Source organism: Cavia porcellus, unplaced genomic scaffold (genome assembly GCF_034190915.1).
Source record: "Cavia porcellus strain 051 isolate PalLab524CR breed Dunkin Hartley unplaced genomic scaffold, mCavPor4.1 scaffold_20, whole genome shotgun sequence".
NCBI classification, from domain to species: Eukaryota; Metazoa; Chordata; class Mammalia; order Rodentia; family Caviidae; genus Cavia; species Cavia porcellus.
Genome location: NW_026947503.1, coordinates 47964276 through 47982842, shown reverse-complemented (window position 1 = coordinate 47982842; position 18567 = coordinate 47964276). Strand labels below are relative to the sequence as shown.

At 34.3% G+C, this 18567-nt stretch overlaps 1 protein-coding gene across 6 annotated transcripts in view; it reads right to left on the bottom strand.

Annotated features, from left to right (window-relative positions):
• Nol4 (nucleolar protein 4) overlaps positions 1-18567 on the bottom strand; it is a 300071-nt gene that overhangs the window by 45174 nt on the left and 236330 nt on the right. For all 6 annotated transcript variants that reach the window (XM_063231787.1, XM_003474094.5, XM_003474095.5 and 3 more), the window contains one exon: positions 13265-13378. In XM_063231787.1, coding sequence (XP_063087857.1) covers positions 13265-13378 — 114 coding nt within the window. The remainder of the gene's footprint in view (positions 1-13264; positions 13379-18567) is intronic.

Sequence of the window (18567 nt, the reverse complement as noted above, 5' to 3'; positions counted from 1 at the left end):
AAAACATTTTAAATCCATATAGTATTCCCATTTTATATGTAGCATTTATTATGATAACTAAATTGTATTCGAAATAGGAAATTAATAAGATATATTTTAAAATAATACATTGCATGCATTTATGTGAAAAAATTAGCTGCACTGCACAATGGAAACACAGTGGGATATGCGTGCTCCATGCTCCATTGGTGGAAGGACAAAGCACGTAGCAAAAAGCCATAAGGCTAATATTCACTATCTTTAAAAGTTCTTCTCATGATGTTTTTATTCTCCACATGTCTTATTGTTGTTATATGACTAACATTTCTTCATATTTTGATAGACTGTTTTGTTTTCTATGAGTTTATCTGTATTGTGTGTGAGAGGTGTGTACCATTCTGCTGATAATAAAATTCATTCAATTTAAATAATACATGAATATTGGGTCCACTTTTAATCTTCAAATAAATGAAATTCTAAAATAATTTGTAAATATCTTTTCCCTCTAGAAATGAGTGGAAGGTAGTTTACATCTTGCATTTATACCTACATTTAAAATTCTGCCTTAAATACTTCTGCTGGTAAATTGGTGCCATTCAAGGGTATTAAACAATACGTACATTCCTCAAGGAGTAGAATCTAAGAACTAGACTAGACTAGACTAGACTAGACTAGACTAGACTATGTTATGGGATGAATTAGGTGACACAAAGGAACAATCATTTGATCAGGAAAAATTTCCAGAATGTGTTCCCAAAACAGGATGTGGCCTGAGAATTATGAGGGTTCAATCTACTAGCTCAGGAGACGCCAGGGATAAGATGAAGTTATTCTAGGAGGACATGCAAGAAGCAGTCACATGAACACTCAAATAGAAACACTAGTGGTGTGGATCTTTTGAACATCCTCAAGAGATTGATAGGATTTTTGAGAATTTCATACCAGCAGAAAAATTTTCCACCTGGACTTAAGAGATGGGACTAGAGAAGGAGAAGTCTGAGGACAGAGCCATGGGCCCAGAGTCAAAGCTAGAAGAACAGACCTGCTTGAGCCAGGAGGGCAAGACCACTGCCCAGCTGGACCAAGAGTGTGGGGCTGCTGCTCAGAAGACGGAGCTCTGACCCACAGATACCATTCCTGGGATGAGAACCCAGTGGAATTAGCCTGTTGGCTTTGGACTTGCTTTGGAATCTTGGCCCCTTTGTCTTTACTGCTACCCCTTTTGAAATGGGAATATCTATCTATATCTGTCACACCCACAGCTTTTGGTAATATCTCACTTCCGTTCTAGGTTTCACACGTGTGCAGATGGAAAGGAATTTTCCCTCCAGATGAGCTGTACACAGATTCTCACCCGCACCAGTAATGATTTAAAGATAAGATTTGCCTTCTATAGTCTGGAAGGGTAATGAAAGTCTATAGTAATCTACGACATATTTCAAAACGACTAAAAGAATACGAAGGCTTCTAGTATTTGATACTAAAATAGAAATGATTCTTGCCCTGATATAACTATTACACATTATGTATATGTACTAAATTATTATACTGCACCCTATAAATATGTATAAATATTATGGCAATAAAAATGAAAAAAGATAAGACCATGCTGAAATGGGTTGAGACACCCAGGGATGCTGGGATGAGTGAATATATATTTTTTTCAATTGGAAAAATATATGATTTGGGTAAATTACAGAAGGTTTACTGTTATTGGTTGAAAAACTATACTGAAATCCTAATCCCCCATACATGAGAATTGATATTATTTGGAAATAGGGTCTTTATAGATGTAATCTAGTTAATCTCCATTAGATGCAAATCCAATTTTAGTAGATTAAATATTACAGTAAGTGGCTCCTAATATGGCTGATCTCATAAGACAACAGACACAGTCACAGAAGGAAAATGGTCGGATGGAAGGGAAGATGGAAACACGAGACTGCAGTTCTGAGCCAGGTGTGGTGTGCACACCTGTAATCCCAGCACTTGGGAGGCTAAAGCAGGAGGATCACCATGAGTTTGGGCCAACTTGGTTACACTATGAGTTCTAGGCCTGCCTAAACTACATAGTGGGACACTATAAAACAAAACAAAACAAAACAAAAAAACTACACACGAAGATAGTTTTACCAATTTCACATTAATATTATATTTAGCCTACTAAAATACAAATATTTTAAAAATGCAAGTGACTACCTTGGTACTGATCTCAAAGCTTTCTTTAAGATAGTAACAGTCCCCTTTCCTTTTTGTGTATGTAGTTCTTTGCACATGCCTAAATAATTTATATGTAATCTTAAATAGCTATCTTTTGTATATAGTACACAGGTATAGAGATGCATGCCTATATTTGTATATACACAAAATAAACTTGTAAAAAAATTGTTGAATATGGACACAATGTATATAATTTTTTAAAAGCTCCATCTAGTTGACAATATCTAAATTTTTCTCTTGTTAGCAACACTCCTTAAAAGATCTTCTCCTTGAGGAGCAGGGTCCTACACCTAGATATTCAGTGCCTACTTAAGGTAATGGGCCACTCTGCCAGTCATTCAAAGGCACAGAATCATCATTGCTTTTAAACATGGACCTTTTTTGGACTTTTAAGAAATAGAGATGAAAACTGAATAAAGAAAAACTATGTCCACCACTAAGAAATTACACACATACGTGTATATTAGTGTCTTAATGTGAGGCATTTAGTGTGGAACTTCCTCAAAGCCAGCAGTAGCACTTCTATCAAGCTGTTCTATTCAGCCTGCTGCTATGACAACTACCGGGGGCAAATGTCAGGTCAGCTCCCCGCATCTGTGCCTTGGTATAATTGCTTTGTCAGAAACCTAATAGCTGTCTTCTTTTTTTTCTCTCTGCACAGTGAAAAGCAACAGTGGTCAAAGAACAAAACATTGGGACATTCTTTGTCTGCTGTATGGCCTGTATCTTTGGTTCCTAACATAGCGTATTTGTGGTTTTCTCTATTTTGTGCTAACATCATGTTTACTGTCACACTGCACTTTAAACTGCAGCGTTAATTCCAATGACTGTCTTCTCTGTCTGGCCATATGGTACCATTCTCTGGCTTGAGCAATCTTTTTGTGTTTGTGGGCATCTCATTAGAAGGCTCTTTCCCCCTCCCTAAGATTGAACTTTTTGGTTCACTACATCAAGCCCACGTATGGAAATTTATATCCACAAATATATAACTGGGTATTTCGGGGGCTTAGAGTGATAAATAGCCAAAGCTATTGCAATCACATAGACTAATATGGAGTTGTAGAGTCATATACTGTTCCAAAGACCCTGGAGGCCACTATAATATTAGCTGGTGCATTAATGAAGTACTAAATTATCTGTGCTGAGAACTGAGGCTATATAGGAAAGTAGGCAATGGACTCAGTATTGGGAACCAAATATCACCTAGGAGGTGCATTTCGAAGTTTCATTTTGTGATTCAGCTGCCAGAAACGAGCAGTGGAGCAGCATCTGAGAACAGCTGGATGAGAATAAGGTGGTAGAAAAAGACAGGGCATGATCTATATTCTAAGACCTTGGAGTCCCCCATCTGGCATTCATAGAGAAAAAGACAAGGTCAGCAAGAAGGAACTACTTTTCCTGTTTGGGCAACTTTTAGTTGTGAGTAATAGTACAAAGAATATGTAGCACACGGGTTTTTTGTAAAAACTAAATGAGAAAAAAATGTTCTCATTGCATACATGTGAATGCAAATCTAAATATACATAAACAATCATATTTGGTGATCTTCCCAGACATGACCAGATTTCTCAGATATATGTGGAGTGATACTTTGCTAAATAAACTTGGAATTTAACATGGATCTGAGTATTTTGTTATGAGAATATAAATTATCAATAAACGGTAGCTCCAAAAATGAATTTAATGTAAGGAATTATAGAAAGTCTTTTATTTTTAGAAACTAACTCAAATGCAGGATCTTAAATGAAGCATTATAGAAAATTCATGGATTCCTGGGCAGCTCTTGAGAAAGAAAATTTTCTTCACACACGCAGAGATTCATACAAGCTTGACAGCTTCATTGGAGTTTTCAAACTTGCTTCATAGGCAATAATTAATGATAGAAAAATGCAATTGAATTAAACTAATGTGACCTTCTGAATTCTGCATCCAAAGTAATATTCAAATTCCTGCATGCTATGAATGGATGATGACATTAAGAGTTGGAATTTATGAAGCATTCTGATTTTCATTATTCAGAACATTACCCTGAAATCAAAAGGGAGCTGAATTTTTTGTACTGTATTGAATTTTTTCTTCTTTTTAAAGTGAAATTCTGTTTCCAGGAATATAGGGGAAAGTCATTGAAGAAAGAGGGAAGAAAAAAAGGGAAAATATCTAAGCTGAGAATTAATTTCTGCCAGCCTATTATTCTATAAAATAAATGTATTTTAATTATTTTTTTAAATTTTTGGGGTTTTGTATCTGTGTGTGCGTGTACATGTGTGCAATCATGTCTATGTTGCTGGGGATCAAACCCAGGGCCTCATGCATGCTAAATATAAATTTATTGAAGTGATATGTAGGATTCTTTGTCATTTTAAGTGTTTTTAATGAATGTATTATGTCGGCTAATAAATAGTTTAAATCTAGAGTAATAAAGGCTTTTCTTTTGAAAATATATGTAATAACTATCTTTGAATAAAATGGCATTGCATACATGCCTATGCATGTGTTTAAACATCACACTATTTCTGATTATTTACATTTTCTAAAAGCCTAAACTAAAACTGCCTTTTTCCTCTACCTTTTCAGACTCTCCCACCTGAAAGTAATTGCTACTTTTCTGCTAAATCATGTACCAAAGATAAAGAGCCAATAGAAAGACATCAGAAAAAAACCCACATTTTTATTGACTTTAATAAAGCATATCTGGCTCTTTAGGTTTTAATATTATTGCTTTCTGCAATTATAATGCTTTTAGGACTTAGGTAAACTTTTCACTCACATTACTTGAGTTTATGCACAGTTATAACTTCGTTTGTGCTTTGGTTTCCTGGCCTCTTTCCAGAAATCAGAACCATATTTTCTATTAAATGTTACTTATATTTTCATAGAGAAATTGGAAACAGAAGACTAACAACAAAATTCACATAAAAATACAGTGACTGTTGCTTGCCATGTGCTGAGAGTTTGCCACTGCCAGAACACACTACTATGTTTTCTCAAATAAGAAAACCAAGAAAATCCAAACAGCATGAAATGGTACTGAGGAAGTGATTTGATCATAGTGTAACACTTTCAACTTAACAGTATTGTCTGCAATGTTATTTTGGTGTTTCTTGTGTTCAAGGAAAAACAATTAAAGGGAACTTGGAAATAAACGTGATTTGGTTTTTGTTCCATAGAAATATCATTTTTTCACGATGAAGATAATGGCTCTCAGAAAAATAGAACAAGATTAACTCCTCAAAGAGTGAATGCTTTTCCTCCTTGTACCTCATTAATAGAACATGAATATGAACAGAAACAAGTTGTCCTGCAGACATTAAGGACTCATTGTGCTGTGGGAGTCAATTTTTTTTTCAAAAGTACTGTTGAAAATGCAAGAGACTTTGAAAGCAAAATCAACAGAGCTCTTCCTGAGGACAGGAATTTATAATGTACAGATCCTTTAAGCAAAATTATCAACCAAGTTCAATCAGACTCTGTTCATTTCGTGAACAAATGAACTACCAAAAAAGCCAGTCAACCTGATTAGCAATTTTCCCTAACAGTCTTTGAAGATCCACTTGAGCTAGTAGCTAAGGCCCTATGTCAGCACTGCACCTCCATTAATAGAATTAGTTGCCTAAATCAACTTTAAGGTCTTCAGGTCTAACTTCTTTCATCATACAGAAAACACAGATCAATTACACTTTAGAAAAATTTCCACGAAATAAAAAATAATTAATCCATTAAGGGATGATCTTTAACTCTCTGGAAATACCCAGCTATTCCATAACACTTATTTCCGAAGTACAGAGTCTTTAAGGTAACAATATGTATTCCCTAAGGCCACTAGTCAGACCTATAGTGCTTACCGCATGAGTTCTACCAAATATCATAAATGTCTTTCTTTAGCAAGCATCTCTTAGTTTGTCAAGGTATTATATTATCTAACTTCATCATGAATGTGTGTCTGTGGTTCAGTTTCCCCAGTCCACATGGCATCATTGCTTTACAGAAACTAATGGCTTTGAAAGTGGATAGATTAAATAGAAAAGAACGGACAAATTATGAGAAATTATAAAAAATAAGTATATGTGCCACAAACCAAACATGTCAGTCTTTATTTGTCTGCTCGGTCTAAAAATAATTGATTTTAAAATAATATTAACAAAGATGCTGTCCTCATAAAGAACTCAGCAAATTGTATGTTTGCCTGACTTTGACACTGAGAGTGTATCAACATATTACACTTACATATTCAACATATTAGGTTGAATTTCTCTGAATTCAAACCACCTACTCATATCTTATCATTCATCCCCTTGAAATTTAACATCATCATGAACCAAATATGTAACTAAAATTTAAAACTATAATTTCCTTTATTGATATGGGAGAATTCTCAACGAAGGCAGAAAGTCGAGAAAAAGTAATGGAAAAGCAAAAGAATCATGAATTGGGACTTGCAACTCCCAAAGAAGCCAGAGAGGTCACCCAAAAGAAATAGTTTCTCAACTTTAGATTCTACACTCATGAAAAAGCAAGGTCATTTGATCTACAAATGCCTGACAATTATATTCACCAGGAGGAATTAAAGAAGTTACATTTATATGTAATTAGTCAGATATATATTGACAGATTATGCAAGAAAAGTAAATCACTTAGGAAAAATTTTAAGCAACCTTACACTCAGTTTTTTTAGCAAAAGATAATTCATTGTTTTTAATGGACTGTATTGTCTACTTTTTGAGGTATATGATAACCTCAAGATAGAAAATTTGATAATATATGTACTTATATTCTTTTTGGCCATTTGAAGGCTGAACTGCTACTGACGTAGTCAGCCAGGATAGGATTGCTGGAAGCCTGACACATCCCAGGCACTCTTATGTGGCTAAAAATTTATCTCTGCTCTCGATAAATTTTTTAAGAATTCAGCTTGATAACTTTTCAGTAAAAAGTCTATTTTTGAGTTATCTGTTCTAAAAACAAATATAAACTTATTTTAAACAGAAAGAAGGATGCAGGGTCTGATTTCATGTACCTTTGAAAAATCACTATCAGGTAATCAAGGGAAATTGGCCTTTGTCTAATTTGAAAATTTCCTCACCATTTGGAAAACCTGTGTCACTAAGCACTCTGAATGGGAGTAACCTACATTTATTACAGGACAGTTTAGCTGCTGCCTTCTCCCAGATTTGATGTACGGCTTCAACTAACTGACGACTTCATTATGTCTTCTAATGTCATAACATTTCCATGTTTCCACATTAAAATATATTATAATTTATCATGCACTATATTCTTTTAAAGTATGAATCATATTAACATTAGGACATTACATATGTACATATTATAATTATGAGCACACATAATTTATATTAAATATAAACTGCATTTCAGGTTTTTGAGTGGGAGAGTCAAAGTAATTACAAAGAAGAGGTGCTGGGTTTGACAGGATTAGAAACTATGGGTTTAGAGTCAGATTCCTAGAAATTAAAATAAGCTTGAAATAGTCATATGCCTATAAAAGAGCTAAAATAATAGTTTTAGGGGAAAAGGGTAGAGATTAAGGGCATGGAATATTTATGTTTTATTAAGAATTAAAACCTTTCAGTTCTTTGACCTGGTAAGTTCATTTCTTATAATTTATCTGAAAAATAATAGACAAAAGTTCTTTTGTACATGCAAATGGTTCTCAAAAGAATAGAATTAGCACTTAACAATTTATAGAAAGGTCATGATGGGGTCTTAAGAGGCTTTTAAAAAATAAACTTTGTAAGACCCACAGTGATATAATAAGTACTCATAAATTAAGTGAAAAGATATGCTATCATATAGTAGTGTTTTGCATTTTTAAGAAAGAAAATTTTACCCAGAAAAATATATTATACTATGAAATAGGTCAGTAAAATAACCTGCAAAATGTATTTCTTCTTCCTATTTTAATAAGTTTCTTAAATTATTAAAATTAATCCTGTATGACTGAGAAGATTTTTGAAAATAGAACAGTAAGTAAGATTTTTAAGAAGCACAGAGGACTGAATCCTGTTGGAGTGCCATCCTGAACAACCCTGTGGCTTTGGGCAATTTATTACCTACTTGAAACCTCATGCTCTCCACCTCTATAAAAATCATGACAGCTACTTTAAAAAGCCTTTAAAACCTCTCATAGAATGCCTCATGCATAAATGTTTCTGGAGTTGTTGTTGCTGATGTTCTAATGAACGAGGACATCAGGGCCCTTTTGAATGAGATGATTTGCAAAGCACATTCTATCGCGAATAGTTGAAAATATATATGTTACATGGGAAAAAGGACATATTCCAAGAAGGACCTGCAGTGAGGCATTGTTTTTCTTACATGTTATATTTTCTCCTGTACGTGAAAGGATCAGGTTGAAACATGTTGAAAGACTCAAAGATACAGGTTTTCCTCCAAAATGTTGTGAGAAGATACTACGAGTAGAATAAAAAACTGAGAATGATTAAGGACAGAGTCATGGAGATGTGGGCTCTTAGGTCACAGAGAACAAGTTTCAAGCCATAGAAGAGCTACTAGGACAATGTATAAGCCTAATAATAGAATCCTATGACAAAATATTGCTTTCTGCTAAGTATTAAAGTTTATAAAAGTTACTGAAAGAAGAAATGTGACAGAAACACAGAAAAGCTACCTATCTCAAACAGTCTTGATGGTAGTGTTATGAATAGTTTTCAAATATGTGCATGAATAAGTAAAAAGTGTATTAAAATTTATCGGGCCACTTTTCAACCTTTGCATCTACCACTGCATTTTTCAACAATATGCCTAATTAGTGATGGCCTAACCAAACAAAGCAAAACTCAGGAGTAAATAGATTTGCAATGAAGTTAACACAAGTAAAGAAAAAAAAAAAAAAAACAGTAGCAGGAAACCATGTACTTTTAAAAATTTTTACGTCTTGGTTGATGGAAGTTTACCTGCAGTGATTTTTTTTTTTTTAATGTAGGGAAACATCAGTTTTCAGTACATGATTTTGTTTTCTCACCTTTTATTGTATCACAGGCAGTAAACATGCAACCCCAGCCCCAGTGTTCTTTTCCTTAAGAATCAAAGGTGTCACACACAGTAGACCATTGATTCCCCATCTATATTAGTAACTGCAGAAACTGTCACCCAGGACTTGCTGCTTCATCCTTCAAGAGCAGCATTTGCTGGGCTACTGTCAGGAACCCCTAGACTGTTGTTCTATGTGATCCCTTACACAGTACTGCTAACCAGTTTAACCAAAAGATGGGACAGAAGTCAAAGAAAGCTCCCTATATTAATCAGTCATCCAGTCTATGAATAAAAGATAAAAATAGCAAAATGTATACATCAATAAGAAATAAACCACCAGCAAGTAACTGGCTCTAATCTTTCTCATTTTCTGTCTCTATCTCTTCAAAAGGACCAAGAACAATGAGAGATTTTTGCTCATAAAAATGAATTAACACCTAAATAACAAAGATAGGTAAAAAGGACACCCAACCCCATCAATTTGACTATGTCACAGAACTATTAAAGTGAGGTATAACTTTGCTCATCTTTTTTCATTGTCAAAGTAAACAAAGACTTTCTGGGCAATAAAAATTCCAGATTTTCTTGTTCAAATTAAGGAAATCCTGAATGTATTTTAAAATGCATGGCAGGTGAGCTGAGTTTGGTGAGCTGTGATTTCTGATGAGGGGGTAGACACTTCTTGCCACTGGCTTGCTTCAGGGCTGGGGCTGCATAATAACAGGCTTCCTCTGGACTGCAGTGTGAAATGGACATTTGAAATAAAGTATTTAACATGTCTAGAACACCTTTCATGTTCATAGCTCAAAGAGCTTTATAACACCCAATTAATTCATCAAACTTCATGAACTCTGAAGGACATACACAATTACAGTTCTCCAGGTGGCTCACACTGGCGGCAAGGGGGTCAGAGGAGCGGCTTAACAGAAACAGATTTAATCCAGCCAGCTCTGAACTGTTACAAACCTACAAACGGTCACGGGTTCAAGATGAATCTTGAAATAGATGACAACGTCTAAGAACTGTGAGTTGGCCTAAGCTCACAGACAGTGTAACCTCAGTGCCAATGCTCAGGTAAATTCTGGCCATCCCTGCTTGCGTAGAGGTTTGGATCCAAGTATAAGAGGGCTCCCTCAACTGCCTGTTTTGTAGAAAGGTGATCCCATGCTAGCAGCCTCTGTGTCATTCCAAAGGAAATCTATGAAACTTGTAATAAGAAGAAATACTTTAGATATTCTCACAGTAATAATTATAAACACTAAGTTTTCACAGTGTATAATCAATTTTCCAGAAAAACTGAAATGCTTTGGGAAGTTCGTAACATTTTAAAAACTGGTATCCAGGCAAAATCTGGTTTACTAATTCTAGCAGAGTACAAAGACTTTGTGAATGAAGCATATAATTTTTAGTAGAAACTGTACTTTTGAAACATAGTGATCAAAGGGAGAAAGACAGGAGTCCTGTGAGTTTGTTCCAGGCCATGGGCTTCTATTTGGGGAGCATAACCAACAAGAAAGCACTCCAACAAGATCTAGTATCTGTCCCAGAAACAAACAATTAACCTGACCTGTCCTTGTAGCTGGCAGTCGTGTGTGAATCATCTCATGTCTCTGAGCCTCGGTTTTCTCATATGTCAATGAGGGTAATGCTATCTACTCCCCTGAAGTTGTTGACAACAATAAATGAAAATAAATCTGTAAAGTGCCCAATGGATTTCCGATAAATCCTAGATTGTGATTTAGAAGATCATTTCTTTCTTATCTCCCTGAAATCTCAAACTCTGAACTTTTTTAGGGCCCAGACAGAATATTTCTGTGTCTAGGTGATTATGGGCATTCCTCATTCACCAACCATGAACCTTGCAGTAAAATACTACTATATTTGAGGATGCAGAGATCAAGAAATGGCAAACATGACCCGTACAGTCCAGGACCATTACTTCTGCAATCTGAAGGGAAATGGGAGAAAATTCCACTCATTTTCAATGGAAGTTTTTTTCCAGTTCATGGAAGACCCAGAAAGCAAATCTAAGTTCAATTTAATGACCATCAAAACCATGGTAGCTCACTGATAGGATAAGTAGCTCTCTGACAGTAGTAAACAGCAGATTTTTAGTGCTGGGGTAGGGTGCTACACGTGGCACTCAAGCAAATATATCTTTAACAATATGTAATCACAATAAATATCCATGCTTTCACAAACATTGGCTTATTAAATCCTGACAAGAACTTCAGAAAGTGGATATTTGCCTCCTCTGTTTACATCTTTGGCAGCAACAGTTAATTGAGTGGACCAAATGCCAGTAGGTAACCAGCTTGGGGAATATTATGGAGAGACATTGTAGGCATACACAGCATATGTCTGCCATCTATTTTTCATAGCATTGTATCTATGATTGATAATACGTGAGGAGACTCTAGAACATGAGCTAATTGGGATATATGGCCAAATGACAAGCAAGACAATTCTTTTCAATCTTAAAATGTTATTTTTAACTTCAAGAATTAATTTTTTTCTGCAAATAGACTGTTTGACTTTGCAATTGATGTATCATAAATAGTACTATTGATGCTTCCATTTTTATTAATATTAATGCAATGACAAAGAAGTTAGACAATGGTGTCTTCTAAGCTGCATTTATTGATGCTTACTACGTGACAGGAAAATGCCAAATGAGTTAATTGTTCTCACAGCAACACTATAGAATAAGCACTGTCACTACTGTGACCTTTCTATGAAGTGAAGCACACAGAAATGGAAAAACTTGCTGATGTTACATGGCTAGCAATGACAGAGATCAGAATCAAAATGAGGTGTATTTCATTCCAGAATACGCAGTCATAATCCGATGCTAGATGGTATTGTATACAGTGCTGCAACTTATTTTCATAGATTTTAATTAGTAAAATTCTCAACTGAGGCTACATACATGTGAGTAAATCCTGGTGGCATGATTAATAAATTCAAAATTGGTATTTTTGCATGCCCTTTGCCAACACCAATGTTGTATTTTTAGTTAACTAAGGGCTTCATCTTTAGCTGTGCTCAGAATTACAAATCTATGACATTTTAATAATAATCATCAGATCTGATGCCTCTCTGAGACATTTTTAAATATTCTAGGCATGGCATGGGAAAATATTTTGGTTTAAAATTCACTATTCCACAAGGGGATAAAAGGTTGGGCTAATTTAAATTAGTCTGTACTCATCTCAACCTTAATAAGAAATATAAATCATAGAGTTTATTTTTGGAAGAATAATTAAAAAGCCAGAGCACTGAAAACTTTTAAGGACACCATTTAATATAATATCCTATAGTTCAGTTCTTCATTACAGATAACTAAGAATGGAAGCTAGAAAAATAAAGATGAAGGGATTCTAGAGATAATGAGGAGAGACAGAAAGATACAGTTAAACCTGAAGAAAAACTGGTTGAAACCCTAATGAACAGTGCCCACCTGCATGCAATGCATGGATCCTCACCACCCAGGCCTACACCCTTAGCTAGGAGAGAGATTATATGCAGTGAATGTATAACAAATGGTTAATTAATAAGGGAGTAATCCCAGGACATGGATTTTTATTAGATGAAGTCCCAGTTTTGTTGCTTTTGTACCTGGTAGTGCAAGGACCCTGTGTTCAGTCACCAGTACAAAAAACAAGTGATTTTGTACTTTTACTAGTCATAGCAAAATCTATTAGCACTTGACAGTAGATCCGAGCAAATAAAAGGTTCATTTTTATTCAAACATAATGATAAGTGATAAGGTAAATTTACAAAACTATTATAGATGATTGGTCAGAGCATCTTAAGAAGCAACTAATCTTCAAATCAGCAGAATTCTAAGTGAGTTTTACTGCTGTCCATTTTCCATCACAGAGACTTTGTGTTTGATCGCCATTGATCCCCTGAGCATGGCAACATTCAAATTCATATTCATAACCTAAAGACTATCTCTGTGGACTTTAGAACCATTCAAAATGCTCTTCTACATCAATGAACTGTATTTGCTGTTGCTGGTGTACACCAGACTCCAAGGGGTCCTCAGTACCTGCTGCTTATCCAGACGCATCCTCTTGGCGGCATTCCTGCTCTCGCTCTCACAAGCCGAAGCCAAGATACTCTCGGCAACTGCTGAAGTAAGGTGGGAAGGAATAGGTCGAGACTAAAAAAAAAGAGAGAGAGAGAAAATATGAAAAAATTATTAACAGTATCATTACCAGGCCAATGCAATTTCCTAAAGAGCTCAGAAGACCATCAACATGTGCAGGAGTATCCATCTATGTCAACTGACATTATTTCAGTAGAGAGAGGGAATGAAAGTTCTAAAGATGAAAAATGAAAGCTAGTTAGAGATTAAAAATGTAGTTGTTACACAAATCCATCATTGTTCCTATAGCCCCACAGTCACAAGTATTTAGTTAGGCCATTAAGGTAGAGGTGGAGCCAGTGGTGGCAAAATTAATGACAGGATTGTGCGAATAGAACGAGTCCTTCAGTCATTTTGTAACAAGGACAATGCACACACAAAACAAAACAAAACAGATGACAGGGCTGAAACAGAGCTGAAAAACTAACATACTCAGACTGTGTCAAACAATCTTCATACAAACATCATGGGTGTTTATGGTCTAAATTCTGGCAAGTGATGGCATTAAAATGCTTTAAAAACACTTTAAATATAAACTAAGAAATTAGGCCTAGAATGATACGATTTCCAAATAACCAAAGTTTGATGTTTTAGATATGAGATTATTTGCCTATATGTGTAAATGCATGCTTTTTTATTTATAAAATAAAAATGATATTAATGATTTAATGGATACTGCTAGAAATTCATCATATATATGTACATATAGATATATGTGTATACATATAAATTAATTAGTTCCCCAACCAAGATCCCAATTAACTCCAAATTATTTGCAACTCTCCATATCATTTCTGATAATCATAGAAAAATTTTCCATTGTTTTTTCCCAAATTATATGCAAAATCATCTAGCTGAAAAATGAAATATTTAATGACACAGAACATTTTTAATTAAAATAAGAAAATGATCAAAAAGTAACATGAAAAGTAAACCACATAAATAGTAAAGCAATGTAAAATTAAAAATAAAATAAGGTGGCATATATAGTGTATGCCACCATAGCTTTAGCTTTTTCTAAGCTTTAATGCAAAATAGGTGCAGATAACATTGATTAGAAGTCTCTGAACTAATTGAGGTCCTTTTAGTTTTTGTAAAGGAACTTGCATGGGGCTTTTTTTTTGTACATTCCTTTTATTAACTTTGACGTGTAAATACATTGGTCAATTGAATAATTGGGTCAGGTCTCAAATAATATTGTTAAAACAACTGTGTTCCGACAACAATTCAGAGGTACTCCATGGGAATTTGTGTAATGTGGAAAGAAACCAGACTCTGACCTCAGCTGAACTAGGAAGCAGTTTCTGCAGCTACCTCTGCAGACATCTTCACTGCCTCTACTTCCAAAGTAGCCTCTGAAGGCACAAGGCAGGACCAGCACAGGGTCCTCACGGGCTCACCTGAGAGATGTCTTGGATGACTGCTAGACAACTCTGACAAAAAAGCAGTAGGACAATTAGAATCCTCCTTCTGCAAAAGAGAGGGGCTTTGGAAATGGGAAGGAAACTGCAGCGGAGGCATTATGGGAAGGCAGTCAGAAGGGCATGCCTGTACTTTGATAACATAGAAAATGGTCAAATGAAATAAACCTAAAAAGGGTGTTGTTATACAGTAACAGAAGTACAATCTTAAAACTCATATTGCCTCTTCATCTTATTTCCTGCTTCACCAAGTACGTGAATAAGGTAGGCTAGTCCAGAACCAAATAAATAGTAGGTTATAAATCAGTATCTCATTAAAAGATGACCTCTACCATGCTCAATACTACAAGTGTATAAGCAAAATGGGAATTCAGTATCTATTAATGTTCTTCTTGTATAAATAATTTTGAGGCATGGGTGTCACAGAAAATATGTGAATAAAGATATTCCACTGTGAAAAAAAAGAACGAATTGTTTGAATGTAATTAGCACTATGAAAACAAGAGGGAGAGTTTGTACTTTTATATAAACTACATTATTATTTATTATTTTTTTATTTCTATTTTTGATAACTACATAGGATTCAGCGATATGTACTTCTATTTTTATTAAGTCTATTTTTATATCAGCTATTTATCTTTCAAATTAGGAATTTATAGAGCTAAGGCCTTATATTAAACTGATTTAATTGTATTAATAAGCATACAAGTTTCTTAAATATATGTTTGTTGAGTAGGAGAATAGAAAGCAAACCAAGTTTTTAAATTAAAACCATGTGGTAGCATTTTTTTCAAGTAATTTTTCATTTTAATAAAAAGAAGAAACATCACTTACCAAACTAGTAATAGTTATTCATCAAAGTAATTATGTAATTTATGTAACTAATATTTTTTCATAAGAATTTATGTAACTTCACAAGGACTGGTCTCTAGGCCAGCTGTATAAAATTGCTTCTCTCTGAAACTAGACATAGGTCCTGCCTGAGCAAAACAAGAGACTCTAAATTCACCCAATAACCTACTCTATGGTGATTTGAGAAAAAAAATTAACTTAGAAGTGCAGCAATCACACTCTTTCCTTCTGTGTAAAAAGACAAATACAGGCAAATACACATGATTCAATATTGTCTGTGTACTTATGGTATAATTTTAAGAATAGAATTGTTCTGAGTTTATTAGAATCATAATTTGATAATTTTAATGGCCACATATGTGATTTGGCATCATTGTTTTCTGATGTTTGAAGAAACTCAACTCAGATAGATTAAGCAGTTTGCCAAATTAAAAAATGAACTAGATCTGGAAGTTAGGTTTCAAGTTTTCTAATGTTTAGCTGTTTCTTCCTCTGCATTCTGTTCTTTACTTAGTCTTTTTTTATAGTTTATCACTAATAAAATGTCCTAAAAATTCTTATATAAAAACTGTTGAACTCAACTAAAAACTGACCTGACTAAAAATAGTCTATACATATCTATTATAATCATGATTGATTCATGCTCATTGAACAGAATAACAAAATAAAATAGTAATATCTGGAGTATAGTCTAATATGTACATTGCAAAGAACTTTCCATATCTCTAAATTATAATAAATAAGTCTCGATGGAAGCTCATGGTATTCTAATTTAATTATAGATGAATATTAGTAACAGTTAATCCTACTGAATGCTTAGACATAAATATAAAAAGGCTTGGATTCATTATCTGAGCTCCCAAATAATCCTTAAAAATATTTTGCAGAAAAATATTTTATAGAAAATTATAAGTTTCCCCAAGACCATGCAACTAGGTATATAGAAATGCTATATTCAAATATAAGCCTGATGGTAAATTGGAAATAATCCATAGCAAGAAATTACCCTCATTTTACAATTAAGATGGGCTTTAAAAAACCTAGAAATCTTGAGCACTAAAGAGAATTATTTAAAGCTAACCTCATTTTGTGCTTCAGTCTAAGTGTCTAATGTCACTCTAAGATGACTGAAAATCTTCTCTTATATTTTTCCATTATTTAAAACCCTTCTTCATTAATAGCATAAAGATAAAAATGTAACTTGTCTCATGAAAAACAAGCTGTAAACGGATGCAATCTAAACTCATAAAATTTTAGTACCGGAATGGCCAAAAGTGCCAAGAAATTATGACTGTATGGGAGACATAATCAAACTTAGTTTCACATACAAAATGAGCATGCAGGAGCAAGTCACTGAGTTCTTTCTCATCTTTGAGGTAACTGTGCTGCAAATCCTTTTGCTTCTAACACTGATGAACCAGTAATAAGACCAGGGCTCCCGTTCCACACAGAACTCAATAATACTGTGCCTGGTTACCAAGTTCTGAAGGTGAAAGCTGTCGGCTGATTTTTCCTCTACGCTTGACTTCTCTCCATTTCCCCACTCAAAAGTACTCACCTAAAGACAGTGAAGAGGAAATTAACCAATTGTGCTTCTTATACAACTTTATCACGGAGAAATTGAAAATGATTGTTTAGTATAAGTTCTAAGAATGGTTGTCATTCAAAATCTCTTTCCTTTAGCTGTTGAGAGCTTATCTAGTGTCACTGCTTTAAGGTCTTCCTGGCACGTAATCACAGAGTGTACTAAGCAAGGATTTATAGTCAGATGCCATCAGAGGCAAGACCTAAAGATTCCCTGAGAGTTAAGAGTAGCTATGAAACACAAAAGCTTGCATGTAACAAAAGGAGGTAACAATAATTTCACAGAAATATCAAATGCAAAGAAATAAAATAACTTATGAGAAACAGCCTTTTCTTGCAGATGGAATACATGTTAGTAAATATACTCTTTGGTACATATTTTAAAAGAAGATTAAAAATAATGATAAAATGTATATAATTATATACTGCTCATGATATGTATCTACACTGGGGAGATCTGTTCCTATTTTTTCTCTGAATGTAAACTACTGCAATCACTAATTATCTCTTCATAATTAACTGTCATTCTTAACTGGGATGTGAGTTGAACTTTCCCCAGCCCTGTTCTTATCATAATAATTATCTAGACTCAAATCAGTGGCTGCTGTTTTGTCCAGCAGATGGCTAAATTGTCACATGGAGCTTTTTGAGTTTAAAAAGTCACATTTTAATTGGAACTTAAGATGTGACTGCTATTGGCACAATGTAAAACTGTCTTTTCTTACAGATGTAAGTGAAAATTGTCACCACACCAACAAGCCATTCCATCTTTCAGTCATAAAACTGTAAAATTAAACAACTTTATGGTCTTCTGAACAGGGTGTACATCTAAGATGCTGCAGAATTGTTATAAGTACAAAAAATTTTTCAAACACCAAAAATGTAAGGTTATGCTTATGGGTTAATGTAACAATGTTTTCCATGTTTTAATGAATAAGTAAAGCTAAATCTATGACTAGCCAAGGCCAGATTGGGAGCAATTGTGACATCTGCTAAAGTTTTAAAGATTATATTCTTAAATTACAATTAAAATAAATGACTTAATAATCAGAATTTAGGTAGAGTCCTATGGTAAGATTATTTCTCCTAATCTTAATCAGTTAGCTGCCTTCTCTGTAACTATTTTTGTGATTTAATCTCTTTGAGTCCTAGACATTCTTCCACATACCATTATTTCTTCTTTTATAAATGGCAATACTGAGATTCAGCCAGGAAATAATGAACAGGAAAAATAGCGTCAGTGTCCTGGATAATGTCATGGAGTAACGTGTGTAAGTTGACTATAGTCTTCACTTGCTTATTCAACAAATAGATTTAATAAGCACTATCTGTATGTCAGGAACTGTG